Source organism: Protobothrops mucrosquamatus, unplaced genomic scaffold (assembly GCF_001527695.2).
Source record: "Protobothrops mucrosquamatus isolate PMUCROS unplaced genomic scaffold, P.Mucros_1.0 scaffold429, whole genome shotgun sequence".
Lineage (NCBI taxonomy): Eukaryota > Metazoa > Chordata > Lepidosauria > Squamata > Viperidae > Protobothrops > Protobothrops mucrosquamatus.
The window spans coordinates 887,141-908,420 of NW_015386754.1; the positions used below are offsets into that span (position 1 = coordinate 887,141).

At 34.8% G+C, this 21,280-nt stretch overlaps 1 protein-coding gene across 1 annotated transcript in view; it reads left to right on the forward strand.

Moving 5' to 3' along the window:
- Window positions 1-17,780, forward strand: part of LRP1B (LDL receptor related protein 1B) — a gene marked incomplete at its 3' end in the record, with an annotated part of 540,296 nt that extends 522,516 nt beyond the window's left edge. Inside the window, exons 66-72 of the mRNA XM_029284208.1 lie at window positions 2,541-2,660; window positions 5,913-6,032; window positions 6,867-6,983; window positions 10,728-10,834; window positions 12,753-12,882; window positions 16,622-16,728; window positions 17,648-17,780. Coding sequence (XP_029140041.1) covers window positions 2,541-2,660; window positions 5,913-6,032; window positions 6,867-6,983; window positions 10,728-10,834; window positions 12,753-12,882; window positions 16,622-16,728; window positions 17,648-17,780 — 834 coding nt within the window. The remainder of the gene's footprint in view (window positions 1-2,540; window positions 2,661-5,912; window positions 6,033-6,866; window positions 6,984-10,727; window positions 10,835-12,752; window positions 12,883-16,621; window positions 16,729-17,647) is intronic.
- Window positions 17,781-21,280: the final 3,500 nt, after the last annotated feature.

Sequence of the window (21,280 nt, forward strand, 5' to 3'; positions counted from 1 at the left end):
GAAAAGTCTGGATATTTCCGTCTCAAAACATCTATGGATTTGAGGCACCATTCACCACTACCACTCAAATATAGCAGATCTTTATAAGATGGCGCCTCCATAACCACAAATCTTGGTATAGTCAGAAAAATATGTGACGGTATCACCCAAATTGGAAGTTTGACATCAAACTTAAAAAAATATTTTTGCCAAACTCTCAACAATGCAGCCCTTATTATATGATTTCTAAAAGTTTTATCAATCTTTTTTTGCATAAAAAGATAAGCATGCCACCCAAAGTACAAATCCCATCCTATTTAATTCATTCTTTTTATCTGCCTTCATGCAAAAGGAAAAATAGTCCAATTTATCAATCTGTCTTCTGCATTAAAACCATAGAAGAGTGAATAGGAATGCATGTAAAAATAGTCCAGAACACCTATCTACTCTAGATGAGTTCAAATAATCAGGACAGGCTGAATTACATCACAGAATTCTGAAGGAGCTAGCAGACCTGATCACAGAACTCCTGAACAAAAGCTTTCAGAGTTCGTGGAGCCCTGGGGAACTACCAGAGTACTGGAAAAGAACTGATCTGATTCCAGTCTTCAAATCAAGAAAAAATAGATGCAGGAAACTACAGCCCAATCAATACCTGAGAAAATCCTGGAAAAGGTAATCAAGCAGCAGATTTGCAAGCACCTAAAAACAATCTAAGGATTACTAGAAACCAACATAGGTTTAGTAATACCGGACAAACCTTATTGCCTAGTTTGACGTGACTAAATTAGTGGATCGGGGAAAAAGTTGTGGACCTAATTTATTTATTTAGACTTCAGTAAGATATTTGACAAAGTAGATCACAGCCTACTTCTCAGTAAGATAGAAAAATGTGGGATAAATAACCTCACCACCACAGGGATTCACAGCTGGCTAATAAATGACACTCAACCTGTAGTCCTCAATGGAACTTCATATAAATGGAAGGAGGGCATGCAGTGAGTACAATTAAGTTTTTGACTTAGGCCCAGTGCTCTTCAACATCTGCACAAATGATTTAGACTAGGGAATAAAAGGGGAACTCATCAAATTTGCAGGTGACACCAAGCTGTGGGAATAACCAACACTTTAGAACAGAGGTGTCAAACTGCCGGCCCACGGGCCAGACGCATCATGAGGAAACTGCGCCCACCCCATTGCCGGCAATGGGGAAAAAGCTCCAATACGTTGCACGATGTCATGTGACATCGCGAGTTTGACATGTCTGCTTTAGAAGACAGACTTAGATTAAGCCCTATCTAGCAAAATAGAATTCGGTGGTGAGAAAAGTAATATCTTACACTTAGGCAAGAAAAGCTAACTGCACAGGTATAGAATAAGTGGTATCTAGATTAACAGTAGTAGTATGAGAGAGATCTAGGTGTCCTAGTGGACAACCACTGAAATATGAGCCAGCAGTGTGCTACACCTATATAAAAAAAACCTAATACAGTCAAAAGCTGTATCAACAGAAGGATAGTACTGAGATCACATGAAATGATAGTACCGATTTATATTCCACTGGTAAGACCATACTTGGAATGCTATATCCAGTTCAGTCATGATGATTAGAAAAATGATGCTTATACTGTAGAAAGCGTGCAGAGAAGAGCAGCAAAGATGACAAGGCTAAACCATACAGGAACTAGCTAGTCTATATCTAGTCTATCAAAAGGAAGGACCAGGGGTGACATGTTAGCAGTCTTCTAATACTTGAGGGCCTGTCAAAGAAAAGAGAGGGTCAATCTATTCTCCAAAGCAACTTTAGGCAGGACAAGAAGTAATAAGTGGAAGATCATTAAAGAGTGATCCAATCTAGAAATAAGGAGGAATTTCTTGGCAGTGAAAACAATCAGTGGAACAGCTTGCCTCCAGAGGTTATGGGTGGTCCATCACTGGAGGTTTTCAAGAAGAGATTGAACAACCATTTGTCCAGAATGGTATAGGGCAGACATATCAAACTCGTGATGTCACGTGGTGTTGCGCAACGTATTGGAACTGGTTTGCCATTGCTGGCAATGGGGTGGGCACGGCTTCCGCGTGACACGTCCGGCCCGTGGGCCAGCAGTTTGACACCCCTGGTATAGGGTCTCTGCTTGAGCAGGGGGTTGGACCAGAAGACATCCAAGGTCCCTTCCAACCCTGTTATTTTATGTTATTCTACTTGTACAACCATTTTGCAAATGCTTTCATAATTCATTACTATTTAGATCCTATACTAGTTATTTGACTAGTACTTGTACAATAGTTATAGCAAGAAATCCATCTTACACTTTTTAAAGTAGTGTTAGGTTGGACACAATGCTGCATTATAAATGTTCTATAAAAATTTTGCTTTTTATTGAATTTATTTAAAAAATAATAATTTTAATGAATGTTTAAATTATAATAATTAATGGTTAATAAAAATAAAAAAAAACATAATTCTTAATTAAGAAAAACAATATGATATGAGGATTATTTGTGTGCATGTTTTTAACGTCGTTACCTTATTTTCTTTCCTTCCTATCCCTAACCTCCAGACACACATGTTTGCCTACCAGGTCAATTTAAGTGCACCAAGAATCAGAAATGTATCCCAATAAATCTCAGGTGTAATGGACAAGATAATTGTGGTGATGAAGAAGACGAAGGAGATTGTCGTAAGTCATTTTCTTAGATATGTAAGAATTCAGAAATCTCAAACATATAAAAAGACATATTGATCATAAAACAGAAGGCTAAAGATGATTCCAGGATACATAGATATTTTGTGTAGACATATATAGATGGTAGCCCAGACCCATAGGATACTTTTTTGCCAGAGAGGACAAATTTGAGGGAGCGTCCTATTGTAGGGTAGGAAGGAGCTGGAGTGATTAAAGAATGCTGGTGGATGATTTTTCTGGGACCCTACCTAAATTATTTGGATGCCTCCAATGGCTTTGACTAGCTGCCATTTATGTTGACCCCTAGGCACTGGCCTATTGAAATCTCTCTGCTGGACTTCTGAACTAGAGTCTTTGTTACCCAAGCAGCTACCTATGACTGTAATATTTTTGTCCACTTAGGATGGGAAGGTTGTTATGGGATGATGGGATGGATAATAGAGCTGTCACAGAATCTGCATACCATGCAGGCTGCTGAGTGCTTGAATGCAGAAATGACCAGATGGTGTATCTGCTGTTTTTATGAAGGATTAGAGTGACTATAGTTATTTGTGTAGGTTCATTGAGGGGTAGAGTAAGAGCAGATGAATGAATGAGAGTTAAGAGTGTTTTGTCTTGAGAAGTGAGAGCAAGGAATGGGAGGATCTGGAGGAAAAGGCAGGCAAAAATATTGAAAATGTGACAAGCAAGGATAGGTATGGTAGAAATCTGACTTTCCTAGGCATGCTGAGACTGCTAACTGAGAGTAGTCCAATGTCCAGGCCTTAGTATTCTATTCTATACTGGGATATCAGATCCTTAGGGGCCTTGGACTCCTGATGTTGCTTCTGAGTATCAGGTTGGTTTGTAATAAATCCACATGGAGATGTCTACATGGATAGAACAGCCAAAATAATAAGTATAATTGAGACCTGGAGAGCCCAGAGAAAGGAAACATACCTGGCCAGATTTGGGTTTGGAAATGCACCTTCCCAATTTAGGAGTTTAACAATAGCCAAGGACCCAAGAAAGTGGGGAAAGGTGGTTGTTATCATTCATAAATTGTTGAGGGCTCCCAGTGGCCCTGTGCTGTAGATAACTGAATGTGAAACCCTCTAGATGAAGATGGGCTATAGAAAACATTTGGGATTATTGTTGTTATATCACCCTCCCTGCTGCAGAACATCATCCCTGCTTACTAGCCCTTCAGCTACATCAGAGTACAAAACAGATTCCACAGGAAGACTAGAACTGTGCTTTATTGTGATAGGCTAGATCTTTGTAAGCCTGTCTGTGCTTTACCTCACTTCTCTCTTATATCCTAGTGAATTGGGAAAGAACCTTCCTGAACAATTCTGAATGCTATCTTGTTTCCCAGAACCTAAGGAATGTTTCAGCCTCTTAGCTCATATAACAGTTCTTGCCCATTTCCCTGTTTCCCCTCATCTCTCTGATTCTCTATACTATCTAATTTTTTACATTCTTTTGCCAGGTTGGCTATGGAAACCCCATGGCTGGTTAGTCCTTGGAGATTTCATTTTGCTAACAAATGTCTTTGAACAGAGGCCAGATCAGGAATCCTTGGCCTACATAGCAACTACAGACCTGTCCCAAGTCATCAAGGAACCAATGCATAGTAGTGTTTGCAGTTTGGACCTGGTTTTTGTCCTGGGGCAACTGTAACATGCTTTGCTAATAAAGAATGTTTCCATCAGTCCACTACTGTGGTCAGATCACTCTCTGATTGCCTTTCAATTTGCTGGGCAAGTCCAGTTCAGGTGCCTAGGCTTGGTATTATGGGGTTTATCTGGAGACTCCTGATGAAGTGAGCAGGATCTTTCACATTCTGAATTCAGCCTCCTGTTTATTAGAACCAGGTGTCTTAATCACCTGTTTATTAAACTCAGGTCCCTATGTCCTAAAGCTTCCCACAAAATGACCTCAGATTGGTTTCATGTGGTAGTATCAGCTTATAAAGGAAGGGACACTATGTCCCTTCTTCAGGAAGCCAACATGCCTCAGTGAATTCTGCACTTAGCAACTTTCAGTACTATTAATTACAGTATATTTCTGGATGCTGTTTTCCTTTCTCTATAGTCAGTTCTAGTCAATATTGATGGAGGAGGTGAATGCCTTTTATCTGTGGGATTCCACAGGACTTAATGCTCTCTTTTTTTCAACTTTTATATACAATTTCCAGGTCAGGTTATTCACTGATTTGGGGTCTGGCATCATCAGTCTGCTGTTGTATGCAATTATACTTTTACTCAGTCTCTAAATTTATGTAAATATGTAGATAGTAAAAGATACTATAAGCAACTATTTTTAATAGCTGTTTTTTGGAACAAACAATAATGCTGTGGTTTACACATGGTTTTATAATATAACAGTTTTATTTAGCACAGAGGGAATAATATCCAGCTGAATATCTGGGAATATCTATGGTAAGAAACAAAATATGTCATAGTCTAAGTGTTAAGATCCAGATGTTGGATAAATACTGTTGGCTCTTACCAAAGTCTATTAAGTATGCTAGCTAATACTAATATCAATGGCAGGAAACATTCAAAAGAATGTGTTTTTTTTAAAAAAGTTGTATATAGTTTATTTCTATAAATGCTATTTTTCACATGTCTAGTCAGTTTCAAATCCTAAAAATAGATTAAATTACTAAATTATACTAAAGTAAAATAATTAAAAGTAGGATCCTATATGATGGGAACAAATTCATCCAATTTGATTTACTTTTGAGTAACCATATATGAGAGTGAGTTTGGGGTAGTGGTTAAGGCACTAGGCTAGAAACCAAGAGGCTGTAAGTTGTAGTCCTGCCTTAGGCACAAAGACAGCTGGGCGACTTGAGGCCAATTAATTTATTTATACCCTAGGAAGGAGAGAGTGGCAATTTCAAAACAAAAACAAAAAAACCCTAGGTATGAAAACAGCAGTGAGTAGTCCAGGCAGTCACCCTCAAAGGCACAATATATATATATCAGTTAATAAGAGATTTGAATTCATTATAAAAGGACTTGTTAGTGTTTCCTTATATTAATCAAATATAATATATTTCGTTAAAGTACTGTACCTTGCAATAAAGTATATTGCTGAATTTACTTTGATAAATTAGTTTGAAGTAATAGCTTATTTTTAATAGCTGGGTTAAAAAGGCATTCAAAAAGATATATAGAATTTAAAAACTCTTTTTGATACTGACTGATCATCTTAATTCATTTTATAAATACACCTCTTCCATCTTTTATTTTAAAGCGGAAAACAGCTGTTCTCCTGACCATTTTCAGTGTAAAACCACAAAGCACTGTATTTCTAAACTATGGGTGTGTGATGAGGATCCAGACTGTGCTGATGGATCTGATGAAGCAAATTGTGGTGAGTACTCTAAACAACTAATAGGAAATTTAATTTTCCCTATGATTTTCTTATTTATTCAAAATTGGTATATTTAGAAAAATAACATTATTGGCTATCAACCTGAAGAATCATTTTGCTTATAATGCCTTATGAAATTTATTTATCTAATTGATATGGCCATCCATAAATCAGAAGATTGATTGTTTGTTGATTGATTATGACATCATAGATTGATTCTTAGCAGAATAACAAAATAAGGGACTTTGGAGGACTTCTAGTCTGTTTCTGCCCTTAACGATTTGTCCCTAACTTCAGATCTTCCAATTGTGCACTCATTGCCACTGTAACTGAATTAATGCAACTTGCCTTTGATCATTTTCTTCTTCTCCTTACTTTCACTAACAGAAGAATATCAGATTATAATGTAATGCCATAATGATGTTAATACATTAAACATTCTGTTATTTACTGTCAGATGAATTCATGAAAGATTGAGGATGACACATTTTGCTGCATTATTTTTTAGTGCAGTTCAATGCCAAAATCTAGGGGTGTTAATGGAGTAAAATTGGTTTATTTCAAAATGTACCTAAATTATACTGATGCAACCCAGAAATTTAGTTTATTTAACAAAAGATTTAATCCAAAATTTATTATTTCTCTTTCTTTCTCTCCTCTTCTCCTTATAAAGTTTGCATTGTAGTATGGATCTTTTTTTAGTATTTATTACTTCTACTTCTGAAATGTTTAAAATGTGATAACTGGTAATTTGCAATGCATTTTTATTATTTACAGTCATGCATAATTAGAAGTACTGTATGTTAACAAAAATAGTATAATTTTTTGTGACAGATAAAAAGACATGTGGCCCTCATGAATACCAGTGCAAGAATAGCAACTGCATTCCAGATCATTGGCGATGTGATAGTCAAAATGATTGTGGTGACAATTCTGATGAAGAAAACTGCAGTAAGTAATGTCATAGCAGTAGCACTTAGCAATAGCACTTAGATTTATATATCACTTCACAGTGCTTTACAGCCCTCTCTAAGCGGTTTACAGAATCAGCATATTGCCCCCAGCAGTCTGGGTCCTCATTTTATCGACCTGGGAAAGATGGAAGGCTGAGTCAACCTTGAGCCTGATGAGAATCGAACTGCAACTCTCATACAATTGTAAATTTGTAAATCATTCTACCAAAAAAGGGAAAGCAGTTATAGTCTTGTTTCTGCTATTTATTTTACCTTAATACTTTAGATAAATTATTAATAATATTAAAGATAAAATCTGCTGATTATAATTTTCTATTTTAATAATTTATTTTTTCTAAAAATGTTCTAGCCTCATTAAAATATTATGGGTGCTTAAATAATTCCCCATTTTATAATAATTTTATGAAAGATTACAATTTAAAACATAAAAACTAATATGAATTAAAAGATGTAAGAATAAAAATTTAAAAATTGGAAACTGCAGAAGAGATATATATAATATTTCCCCCTCATCACAAGAGTAAACAATTTTAATAACTTATCACCTTCTTTTAAAATACAATAAATTCTCTCTTCTTCCCATATCTCATCTCTTAACTTTAAACAAAATCTTAAAACCTCATCATTCAATCCTACTTAGCAAAAGTCCATTAAAGGTTCCTGCATATCTATTTTAATCTTGATTAAATAAATAAACTTAGCGGTTTTGTGTCTAATTTTTTTGTTTGTTGGTATAGTAGTTAAGGTACTAGCATAGAAACCAGGAGACTGAATTCTAGTCTGGCTTTAGGTGTGAAAAACAGGCTGGATGACTTTGGGCCAGTCACTTTCTCTCACTCCAACTGCCCTCATGGTTCATTAGGATTTTTTTAAAAAAATCCAGTATATAAAAGGTATCCAATTCACTTTTCTGGTTTGTTACTTCTATGTCCCTTTTAATTATTAACACATAAGCTGGTTTCATTGTATGTCCAATATAATATCTTTTTCCATATCATTCTTGAAAGTTGTCATTTTTAAGCCCACACTCAAATCAAATCATTTCAATCTAGTTTGGTAGAGCTTGCTCGTCTGTAACATCATTTACACTCCATCTGTTCCAGATGTTCTTAAAATTAACTTCTGAGTCCATTATTCACAAATATCATTTTAAAAAGTCCAATATTAAAATAGTTTACTCCATTCTGTATTAACAAGGTGACTTTAAGTATTCTTCTCATTTAATTGAAAACTTTAATTTATGCTAACAATTTCTAAGGTCCAACCTTTAAAATCCCATCCTATCATGTTTCCCTACTCTTTCCCACCCTTTTCCACACTAAGGAATCCAAAGAATAATAATTTCCCCACAGGAAAGATTGTTATAATTAATTTCAAAGTTTTATTTCAAATCCGTCTGGACCTTTAGTCTATTTTTAACTTTCCAAAATCAACATTTTAAATACCCTTTTGCTTTTTATTCCAAAAAGTATTTTTTTAAAAAAAATAAAAATCTTAAATTTATACTTAAAACTTGTTTCATTAAGGAGGAGACTGACTAAGTAAATGTGATAAAAACTTGTTCTGAATGTTCTTAATATTTAAAAAGCATTTCAAAATTATTCAAAAGAATGCTTGGTCAAGCTTTCTGTCCATAGAGGCTACATTATGACTATGAGCTTAGATGGAATCCCTCAATTCCTAGATGCTTGATTAAACTGACCATGGCTCCTGAAGTCTACTACTGAGGAACAGCTCTCTGGAGTACATGTGGGCAGTCTCACAATCTCTCCTTTCTCCAGAGAATTTTGCCAGCCACAATTCAGCATCTGTTTGGCAATCCCCACCCTAAATTCCATCCCTGCTCCTTTACAGACATTTTGCTTGCCATGTCCTCACTGGAAGTCCTAGTACTTAAGTCAATTCCTAATGTGTTGCCATTTTAATCTACAATAGCAAAAATATTTGAAGAGGTAAATTCTAAATATATTGATTTTTTTTGTTAATGTACTAAAATAGATTATTATTAAAATTGCAGACTAGAAGCCACTTCATCATACCTATACCGAAATCAGCTGAACTATACAACAATTTTGCCACATTTTTTGAATTATAAATTATCAGAGGATTTTCCAAAGTCTTTGATAAAATTCCTTATCAAAAGCTTTTGTGTTATGACTAAAGCAGTCCTGCCATTTTTTGGGGATTGCTAATTAGTCAGAGAGACAGCAAGCAGTATAGGAATAAATTAGCATTTTTTTCAGTGGAGTAAGTAGAAACTCTCAAGGATCTATGCTGAGACCAGTGCTTTTCATTTTGATCAATTATCCTGATTTAGGAGTAAACAGTGATCTGACATGGTTTGCAGAAGATACCAAACAATTCAATCAACAAAAATGGCTGTGAAAAAGTCTAGAAGGAACTCTTCATATTTGGTGAATGGTCAACCAAATGGCAAATGCAATGTTGTTTAAAGCAGTATAAACACATGTACATTGGGGGATAAAGTAAGCTAATTCAAATATCAATTGATGTGGTTTAAAGTGCCTATTGTTTATGTTATAATTAGGGTCATAGTGGATAGTTCAGTGAAATTATGGTGCAGCAATTGGGAACAAGGGAAATTCCACTGTAGAGTCCATTAGGAATTGGGCTGAAGTTTAAAAAAAAAAATCCAACACTGCAATGCCCTTATATCAAGCTATGGTGCAACTATGGTTAAAGTAATCTACTGTTACTATAATAATTGGATAGTGTTTATTATTGTTTTATAATGTTTTATTTTTTTGTAAATCACTTGGAATTTCTATGGATTGAGGCAGGATTTTATTACAGAAAGAAATGACATAATAAAAAGTGTCTGCGGTGTCTTGGTTCCAGCAGATTATTAGAATCCTTGTAAGGCATTTTCGTCATGCTTTTGGCATTCCAAGTCATTTTTGTATTTCAGTTGTACAGGACATAAATTCCAGTTTTCCTGTTCCTAATTATAATCTATATGAAGAGGAACATAATGACTAAAGTCTTCAACTTAGATCCCAGTGACTCAGGTGTTCCCACTTGACTATATGTTTCAGGGGATGACTTGAAGAAACATTTTTCAGCCCAATTCACCTCAGGGATAAATTAGTGAAAAACCCACGATTCTCTTAGGAATTGTGCTCAACCCCTTTTCTTTCTGCTTTTAAGAAGTAAAAATTTTAGTTCCCTTCACTTTAAAGTATGGTATCTATGATCTGTAGAAAATGACTAGGAGAGGTTCCCCCCCCTCTTTTAAAGCACTAGGACTGGGAGCTATCAAGTGAATTTGATTAGAGAGGAAGATTTAAAGCAGGCAAAAGAAAGCAATTCTTTGCCAGAATCCATATATAACCTGAGGAATTCAACCATAAAATGTGATGATGGCCATTAATTTCTTGCCTTTAAAAAGTGATTGGATAATTCATAGAAACCAAATTTATCAAAGGCTGTCAGTTTTGAAAACTCAGTGTGATTTCTGAGTTGGGAACATTAAGCAGCAAATATCAGTTGTAGAGTGGAAGCAGAGTATTTATTCCTATATTGGATTTATATCCCACTGTTCCATCAGAAGTTCAAGGCAGCATGCATAGCACCTCAGCTTCCTATTTCTCCGTTCATCATTTATATTTCAGTAACAAGCAGGTAGTATGTTCCTGTTTAAGAACTGAGAAAAACAAGCAGTTGAAAGGATTAGACTTTAGAGAATTTTTCCTTTTTTCAGAACCACAGACATGCACTCAGAAGGATTTTCACTGCTCAAATGGAGACTGCATGTCTGCAAGATTCTGGTGTGATGGTGATTATGACTGTGCAGATGGTTCAGATGAGGTAAAGTAGTATTTGGTTGTAGATTTCCAAATCATCTATTTTGTTACTTACTGGAGATACATCATGAGGAATCAGGTAATCATAACAGTGCAAGAAATCCAGAGGGAACACTATAGGTCACTTGAAAGATACCATCTGTAAGGTATAAAAGATTACAGTATGCATTACTTTGGGCAGTTTACTTAGAAAAACCACAAAAACAAATTTTTGAATTTAAAAATCAGTGATTGGGAATTGGCAATTAATTGGGAAGGATGACCCCTGAATAAAAGTATTTCTTATTGTTTGGAGCAGAGACAGTAATGGCCAATAGATAGTAAAACAAAAACTGTCACACATACTGACATCCAATCTGTACAAATTGGTACCTCTTTTCCAACGGAAACTACTGTACGAGGTAGTGCTATGGACCTATTACGTACTCATCACACTTACCGGAACACCGTCGTTCACTTCTCCGACGTGAAACTAAAGATCTACGAACCTCCTCCTTTTCTGACGTAAAATTGTCCGTTTTTACTTATTGACTCTCTTTTCTTTTGATCCTTTATATGAAGGGTTTCTTAATACTCTGTCCAAACACAAAGATAGGTGGTTTTATTTCCAGATAAATGAATATGAGGAATATGATAAAAGGAGAGATTATTTGTATTTCAGTAAGGTACTTCCTAATATGGATATTAGGAGGAAAAAATCTGAAGTAAGAGATAGTTGTGAATGGGTAAGTGATAGAGGACAAAGAGAAAAAGTAAAGAAGACGGATATAAATAACAAGAAAACAATGGTGGATTGGGCTCGAAAATAAACTATAATTCTTTACATCAGCACAACAGTCTTTACTTTTCAAAAGAAATCATAACATCTATTTAGGCAATACTATCATTAAATAAAAGGGTTTTTTTTCCCCTTATTTTTATTTTTAAGTAATTGGTCCAGTGAGAAAGTGATGGGCTATAATGCTCCTTAGGACACTTCATTGCCAAGAAATAAAACCAGAATGAGAAGAGATAATTTCATGTTATAAATGCTATGTCATTCTGGGACTGTGGCAGCAAAACTTTAAAGAATACTTTTTAGCCTAAAATTGTTTTAAAAATGTAGGCAATTTATTTATTATTATTTTGTTTATTAAATTTCTATACTACCCATCTCACCTAAGTGACCCTGGGTAGTTTACAATCAAATACATGTTTATTTCTGATCAAATAAACTTGCTGTTGCCCAAAAAATCTTTCTAAGCCTAATTGCTGGAAAATGTGAACAGTTCCAGAAACTTGCCCCATGAACATTATGTTTCAATGGCTAATACACAGAAATAGCTAAATCTATCAAAAACGCAATTTTTTTAAAAAAGAATCTGTTGATTTATGGATATATAATGATTCAGAATTACTGGTAAAGACATGTGAACTGGACACAAACAAGAAATAGGCAGACCCACCTCCTACACTGGCTGCTCTGGAAAAGTAGGAGATCTGTTGTGATGAATTAGTAAATGTTATAGGAAAAATGCTAACAGATATGATTCAATTGAGATTAATATGTCCTTCATCTAAAGAAACAAGAAGTTTAAGATTTAACCCTATAAGCATTGAGGGTAAATGTATTTCCACTACTCAAAATGTTACATGTGATACAATAGCTTATACTGCTATCGTTGCTCACTGCTTTGAGGAAAGGCAGAATATATATATGTTTTTTAAAAACAATAAAGAGCAAAATAAATGTAATTATGTCAGTCTATCTTTTTACAGATAGAGTTATTTTTGTAACTGTTAAAACTATTGACACTTGTGAGACTTCTTATTGCAGTTGTAAAATCAAAGAATTCTCCAATAACTTTAAGGCCAGCTTTTACTTGCAAATACATTTGATTGGTATTATATAAATTAAATTAGTTACACTGTTTTTATATCAGAGATATTGTGATTCTGAGTGCTTAAAAGACCAGTTTCAGTGCTCCAATGGTCATTGCATAGCAGCAAAATGGAAATGTGATGGATATGATGACTGCATACTGGGAGAGGATGAGAAGAATTGTGAATCAGGTAACCATTTACCCATTATTAATTATCTGAATACTTATGCCATTATATGAAAAATAACATTAGATTTCTTGATAGATAGATAGATATAGATATAGATATAAATATAGATATATATATTATCTGTAGCATGATTACCTAGTCTGACAGGGGTGTCAAACTGGCCAGATGTGTCACATGCAGGCCATGACCATCCCAGCTACGCAAAAGCAAAAAACATCACGTGACGAGATTGGGTTTGACACCCCTGCTTTAGGGATTCAAAAACTTGCTGCAACATCTTCCAGTAATTCTTCATGGTCACAAGATAGTGAAGTAGTTTGGGTTAAGAAAAAGTGAGACTTTATGCCTGGGGGGGACTCGAATCTAAATTTATCCAATCCTAGTTTGGTACCTTAACTACTATAACACCTTGGCTCAAATTCTCTTCACTAGATTATGAGTTACCTTACATTATGTTCTGCTGTATCATTATTTTTTTGAATGCACGTTTTCTTTATACTTTCATCTTGATGTTGTAGTTTATTCTCTCATAAGCATTTTTAAAATTATACCACATATCCATATCAATGTTTATTATATGTATATTAATAATTTGCACACTTATATACAATCTCAACATTTTTTCTGTGATTTTGTTTTGTTCTTGACATCCATCTGGGTTTGTTTTAATTGATATACCCATGTAAAAAGGAATCTTTTTCTCACTATATGATCTCTCAAAGACAAGAATGGAGCCTTTTAATATAATCTTAGTGAAGCTGCATGCTTGAGGTCCAAAATTAATAATAATAATAACAATAACAGTAATAACAGTAATAATAACAATAACAATAATATAAAATAAAAAAGTTAGAAGGGACCTTGGAGGTCATCTAGTCCAACCCTCTGCTCAGGCAGGATACCATTTCAAACAAATGGCTATCCAGTCTCTTCTTAAAAACTTCCAGTATTGGAGCATTCACAACTTCTGGAGGCAGGTTGTCCCACTGATTAATTGTTCTAACTGTCAGGAATTTTTTCCTTAGTTCTAGGTTGCTTTACTCCTTGATTAGTTTCCATCCATTGCTTCTTGTCCTGCCCTCAGGTGCTTGGGAGAATAGCCTGACTCCCTCTTCTTTGTGGCAACCCCTGAGATATTTGAACACTGCTATCATGTCCCCCCTCGTCCTTCTCTTCATTAAACTAGACATACCCAATTCGAGCAACCGTTCCTTATATGTTTTAGCTTCCAGTCCCCTAATCATCTTTGTTGCTCTTCTCTGTACTCTTTCTAGAGTCTCAACATCTTTTTTATATCATAGTGACCAAAACTGGATGCAATATTCCAAGTGTGGCCTTACCAAGGCATTGTAAAGTGGTATTAACACTTTATGTGATCTTGATTCTATTCCTCTGTTAATGCAGCTTAGCACTGTGTTGGCTTTTTTGGCAACTGCAGCACACTGCTGGCTCATATTTAAGCCATTGTCCACTAGGACTCTGAGATCCCTTTCACAGTTACTACTATTGAGTAAGATACCACCTATACTATAACTGCATTTGGTTGTTCTTGCCTAAATGTAGAACCTTATTTTTTCACCATTGAATTTCATTTTGTTAGATAGTGCCCAGTGTTCAAGTCTGTCCAGATCCTTCTGTATCTTAATCCTATCTTCTGCAGTGTTGGCTATTCCTGCTAGCTTGATGTCATCTGCAAATTTGATGAGTTCCTCATCAATATCCTCATTGAAATCATTGATGAATATGTTGAAGAGCACTGGGCCCAGAACATTTGCCAGTTCCTTCAGAACCTAGGAGTATAATGCATCTGATCCTGGTGATTTGAACTTATCTAGGGTGGACAGGAACTCGCTTACCGTTTTCTAGCCTATGTTAACTTGTGTTTCTAATCTGTTTTTTATGGTACTATTTTTGATAGGCTGGACTGCTTTTTCCCTTTGTGTAAAGACAGATGCAAAAAACTAGTTGAATAGTTCTGCTTTCTCCCTGTTGCTTGTCACCTTCTTGCCACTTTCTCCCACTAATGGACCAATCATTTCCTTAACTTTTTTCTTTTTTTATGTGTTGAAAGAAGCTTTTTTTTTTTTTTTACTTTTGTCGCAAGCCTTAGTTCACTTTGAGTCTTAGCTTTCCTCACTTCATCTTTGCAGGCTCGGGCTATTTGCTGATATTCTGCCTTAGTTATGTGCCCATTTCTACTTTTTATGTTTGTCCTTTTTGTCTTTCAATTTATCAGAGAGTTCTTTATGCAGACATGCTGGTTTCTTTTGAGAACTGTTATTTTTCTTCTTCATTGGTATTGTGCAAGACTGGGCTTTTATAATCTCACTTTTCAAAATTTCCCAAACTTATTGAGTTGTTTTCTCCTTGTGGATTGTCATCCACAGAATCCTTCCCAAGCTCTAAGTTTATTGAAATTAGCTCTCTTAAATTCCAAGACTCTAGCTTGACTATATTCTATTGCTTGTGCTTGAATAATGTTGAATTCCAATATTGCATGACCACACACACCCCAGGTTCCTGTGGCTTCAACACCTTCTATCATTTCATCTCTGTTAGTAAGAATTAAGCCCAATATGGCCGATCCCCTAGTTCCCTTCTCTACTTTTTGGGAGATAAAGGTGTCTGCTAGGTTTGTCAGGAATCTGTTTGATCTCCCACTTGGTGCAGAGTTTGTCTCCCAGTTGATGTCAGGGCTGTTAAAGTCCCCCATTACTATTGTGATTTGCTTCCTACATATCTTAGTTAACAGACTAGCAAAAAGTTCATCTATTTCCTCTGTTTGGTTGGGTGGCCTATAGTATACACGTATGGCAATGTTATTTTTTCCCCTTTTTATATTGACCCAAATGCATTCAGTTCTTAGAAACTGTAATAAAACACAGTCTTAATATGGAAACATGTCATAATACACTTTCACATAGAATTGTACCATTGGCTTTTGGGAATCAAAATGGATTTGATACAGTGTATTTTGGGACCTTAAAATTAATACTCGAGTGTATTTTTATAATATAGAGTCTTTAAATGTGAACTGACTGCATTTTTTCTAAATTGTTGCTGAGAAATCTTAAAAACACTAGCAATTTATATGATAATTCTTATTGGTTCTATAGTATCCTTCCCTAAGCTGATAATTTTCTGAAACATTGGGCTACCTTTCCATCATGTCAATAAGGTTGTGCAATGGTCAAGCCAACCTGGAATTGAATAATTATTATTATTCAATTATTCAAATAATTATTATTCAATAATAATGCAAGGCAACAGTTTGAAGAAAGATGTTATAATAATGTGTTGATTACAGATGAAAACAGTTCAAATATACTCTGAGCAGTATAGTTTGTTTTTCCTCAATATTTAAAGAATGAGATTTGTACTGTATGCAATTTTGAATGAAATAAATCTGTATAAAAATTATAGAAATTTGATCTCTTCTGAAATATTGATTTCTCTAAAGCCACTTATAAATGTACTGTATATAATGACAGAAATCATTCACAAACAGTATTTGTGACTACATTTTACCATTCTGTTGTTAAAGTCCTGAGTGGATGTATGGGAATAAAAATAAGAATATATACTGGCCCATATTCTTCACCATATTCTGTACATCGAGGTCCATTATCTTCTAGGTTTTTAAAGATAAGGTACACCCAAATATGGTATCCGCAATCTATCTATTAATCTGAAATTATGTTATTTCATTTGCCTGTTTTCAATGTTATGTCTTAAACAGCGTCCCCAACCTGCTCTTCAAGTGAATATGTCTGTGCCAATGGAGGCTGTATCTCAGCATCTTTTAGATGCAATGGAGAATATGATTGTCCTGATGGTTCTGATGAAGTAAGACATTAAATATCTTAATCTGATCCAAAGTTTTCATCTACAAGTTTAGAAACTTGAATTTAAAATAGCAATACTGTGGAATAGCTTTTTGACTCAGGAATTTATCCATAAAACATAGGTCCAATGTTTAGAAAAATTCTGTATTTCAATAATAGCATTAATGTTTTCATTGATATAAGGAACAATTGTGTTCTTTTGATGATAGTCTCCAATTCTAGAATACTGTACATTAAAGATACATTTGGCTAATTATTTTTAAAGGCATTTAAATCCTTTTTTGTACAATAAAAAATTAGGTGGCTGGGTTGCAGATGTAATTTTTTTACTATGTGTATATAAATCCTTTCTTATTTTTATCTTTATTTTTTTTAAAAAAATGTTTATACTGAAATAGTTTCATTTTGCCTATTGTTGCTTCCCAGTTATATGATTTTGTTTCCCCAAAATAATGCATTAATAAATAAAGGACAGTTTATAGAACTGTGTGGCTGATTGTTTTGTGTGTAAGAATCAGTGGGCATTATCTCATTGGTGTCTTGCAAAAAATAATTGCACCACTATATAAACTAGGAATTCATAGGTTATTTGATCTCCCTGTTCTGATTAATCCCCTGGATTTTCCTTCAAGATACCCTAATCTTCAAAATGTATTTATTGAAAGTATATGGAGATGTGGGCGAGAGGGAAAAGAATAAGGAATCTTTTATTGCCAAGGAGCTTTTGAATATTGATTATTATTAAAGATGAAAATTGTGAATGTAGCACTTTATATTCTGTGATGACATACTCTTATCAATAAAAAATACCAATGATTAAATTATTAAACTGGTTTTGTTAAATTCTAGTTGCTCCAATTATACTTCTGCTATCTTGATTGGCAATAATCACTGCCACATATGAATGTATGTTTATACAGATGCACTGTGTAACAGAATGTAAAGAAGACCAATTTCAATGTAAAAATAAAGCGTACTGTATACCTATCAGATGGCTTTGTGATGGAATTCAAGATTGTGTGGATAACAGTGATGAACTAAATTGTGACAGAGGTGAGAATTTTTCCCCATCTTTTCCTGGCTATTTTTATAGTTATTTGCTGAAAGTATATCCCATCTTTTGTCTAACCCAGGTTAGACAAAAATGATTTCCCATCATTTTTTCTCCTACAACTCTGTGAAAAAGTAATTGGACAAAGCCACCCAACAACATTTTCTATAGCTGTTGGTACAGCTTGTTTTTTGTCAAGATACAACATACAGGTATGTTCTTTATACAGATCACCCATTCTACTGAGTTAAATAGAGCATCCTTTGCATTTCTCAAGTAAGATAATTTTTTAAAGCATTTTAATCTTTGGAATTATCTACAAATAGTGCAGATGTATTATTTTCTACTCTAGAAAGGAAATTATGAAACCATATAAGTCAGGTTAATTATATATATATATATATATACAGGTCTTGGCGTATTCGGGTATATATATTATATATATATATATATATATATATATATATATATATATATATATATATATATATATATATATATATATATTGGCTGGAGATAGAATTAAAAATGCGACTCTTGGGTGCGTCCATGTTGTGTCCAAATAATCACGATCACCAAGAGTAGATAAAATGTTTATAAACAATTAAAAAGTTTAAAAACAGTTTAAAAGCAATAAAACATTTAAAATTATCGGCAACCGAGCTTTCGTCAGACTCTCCCGACATCATCAGGGTTGCTGAGGCAGTGTTTGGGAGGGTTTATATACAATTCTCACATGCCTGCATCCGGCTGCGCGAGCGCGTAACCGGGCCTCGGTACACGCGCTCCTGATGATGTCGGGAGAGTCCGACGAAAGCTCGGTTGCCGATAATTTTAAATGTTTTATTGCTTTTAAACTGTTTTTAAACTTTTTAATTGTTTATAAACATTTTATCTACTCTTGGTGATCGTGATTATTTGGACACAATATATATATATATATATATATATATATATATATATATATATATGTTTTCTGAGGTTTTCGCGGGTGTTTGTATGTAGGTCTTTGGTTAATCGGGTTTTCTCCCACGTTAATCGGGTTTTCTTCCCTGGTCCAACACCTTAAAGCCACAGGACATAAAATTGACTTTAAAAAGACCAGAACTATTGCCAAAACTGAACACTTTAACAACAGAATAATCAGAGAAGCCATCGAGATAGAAAAACGCCCACACAGCATGAATAAAGGAGATGATACCTCCCGCCTACCAGCCATTTGGAAACCCGCCCTTATTGGCAAACGAGTCCCTAACACAAAGAATGACACCAGACCCACACTCACGAAAACCACACAGGAGGTCACCACCACACATCCACGCAAAAAGCAAACCCAAACCCACACAGATGATGAGGCACGACCACAAACTAGAAGCCAGTCTACAGCTGCATCATTAGCCACTTTAAACCCCTCCAATCCATACATGAAGCAAACTGACACCCAGCATAAAGATGTGGCATGACCACGAACACGAAGCCAAACAACAGCAATGAAGCTCACCATCTCAAATCCCCCTGCAACTCAGACTAATCAGAGCACAACAAAGCCCCCACCCAAACAGAACACTCCCCCAGCCAATCAGAGCACAGCCAACCCCCCTTCCAATCAGAGCACAGCCAAGCTCCTTAACCAATCAGAACACACCTCCACCCAATCAGAACACAGCCAAGCTCCCACCCAATCAGCTCAAACCCCACTGGCAGTTAAAAGGAAGAAACAGCTACGATCACACACTACTCCTAGAAGCACGAAGCTGAAGACACCAGCCTGAAGATGACGAATGTGACCGTCGAAACGTCGACAAGACACTTCCAATTTTACGCGGGAGAAAACCCGATTAACCAAAGACCTACACACACACACACACACACACACATATATACATAGTACAAATAAACAGAGTTATATTATCTCACTGACAGCATCATCATACAGAATGGAGATAGAGATAGAGATAGATGTCTGATTATTGTAATTATTATTTTTTATGATATTTTATGACATTTATAGTTTAAAATACACTATTATAATTGATGGTGTGTATGTGGATATATACATGCATTCATATTCATATATACACATTCATATGTACACAGTGTTCTTTTTAATTATAGCAATAATCCTTATATAAAAATAGAATTCACAAATGATGTTTATCTAATGATATACTTGATTTTTTAAATTCTTTTGTATTTGTAATAATAAAAATATGTTAATACATTTATATAATTGTAAATGTAGACTTATGTCAATAAATTTGTCTTACTTTTTATTCAACATTCTTTCCTCTTTAGTATTAATATTTCTCTGTAATAACAGCATTGATTAAAAACAAGCACATTACAGGTAGTCCTTGACTTACAACCATTTGTTTAGAGACTGTTCAAAGTTACAATGACACTGAAAAAAGTGACTTATGATCATTTTTCACACTTACAGCATCCCCCCAGTCACGTGACCACAATTTGGATGCTTGGCAATTGGTTCATAATTACGATGTTTGCAGCATCCTGGGATCATGTGATCAGCTTTTATGACTTTCTGACAAGCAAAGTCAACAAGGAAGCCAGATTCAAGTTGCAACCACGTTACTAACTTAACAACTGCAGTGATTCACTTAACAATTGCGGCAAAAAGGTCATAAAATGAGGCAAATTCACCCAACTGTCTCGCTTAGCAACATAAATTTTGGGCTCAATTGTGGTCATAAGTTGAGGACTACCTGTGTTCTAAGAAGCATTGGAGAAATCATACTGATCCACAAATGTTGGAAGAATACCATGAACAAACCAATATTACTGATGGCAGATGAGAAATGAGAAACACCAAAGCAGAATTAGATGAAATGGTCTTTTGAATTTTCATTTTTAGTATTGCAGTAGTTTTAGTGAAAATGTCTAATGGTGTGGATATCAGTATTATTCTTACTTTTCTTCATTGAAAGAGATACTAATAGACACTAGTAGTAGAGATTTATTTCTCCTCTTGAAGTTTAAACTAGTTAAGATGGCACTTTGCAGCTGGCCCCAGAATTTATTGTACCATCTTCAGAGCTATTCTCAGTGATTATCAGATAGTGGCTACTTTTCTTGCAATTGGAAATTTATACAGAGTTTGTCAGGTGCCTTTTTACATATACTGAGAATTCTATATATACAGGGAATTCTACTTATGCAAGCCCTGCAATAAGTAGCAATAAGTAGCAGGAACAACAGCATTTTAAGTGATTTCCAACATTGTATAATATATTTCTGGTACCACATTGTGATTGTCCTTTTTTTTTTCCCAGCAGCAAAATACTTTATTTATTTATTTTATTTATTTTACAAAATTTATATGCCGCCCTTCTCCCCATGGGACTCAGGGCGGCTCACAGCATGTTAAAACAATATACAAAATTACCCCTTCTAAAAACCAATTAAAATCCAAATATTAGTGGCTGTGACTATTTAAAATCATTAAAAATTATCCCTATTTAAAATTCACCCTAGGTCAGGCCCG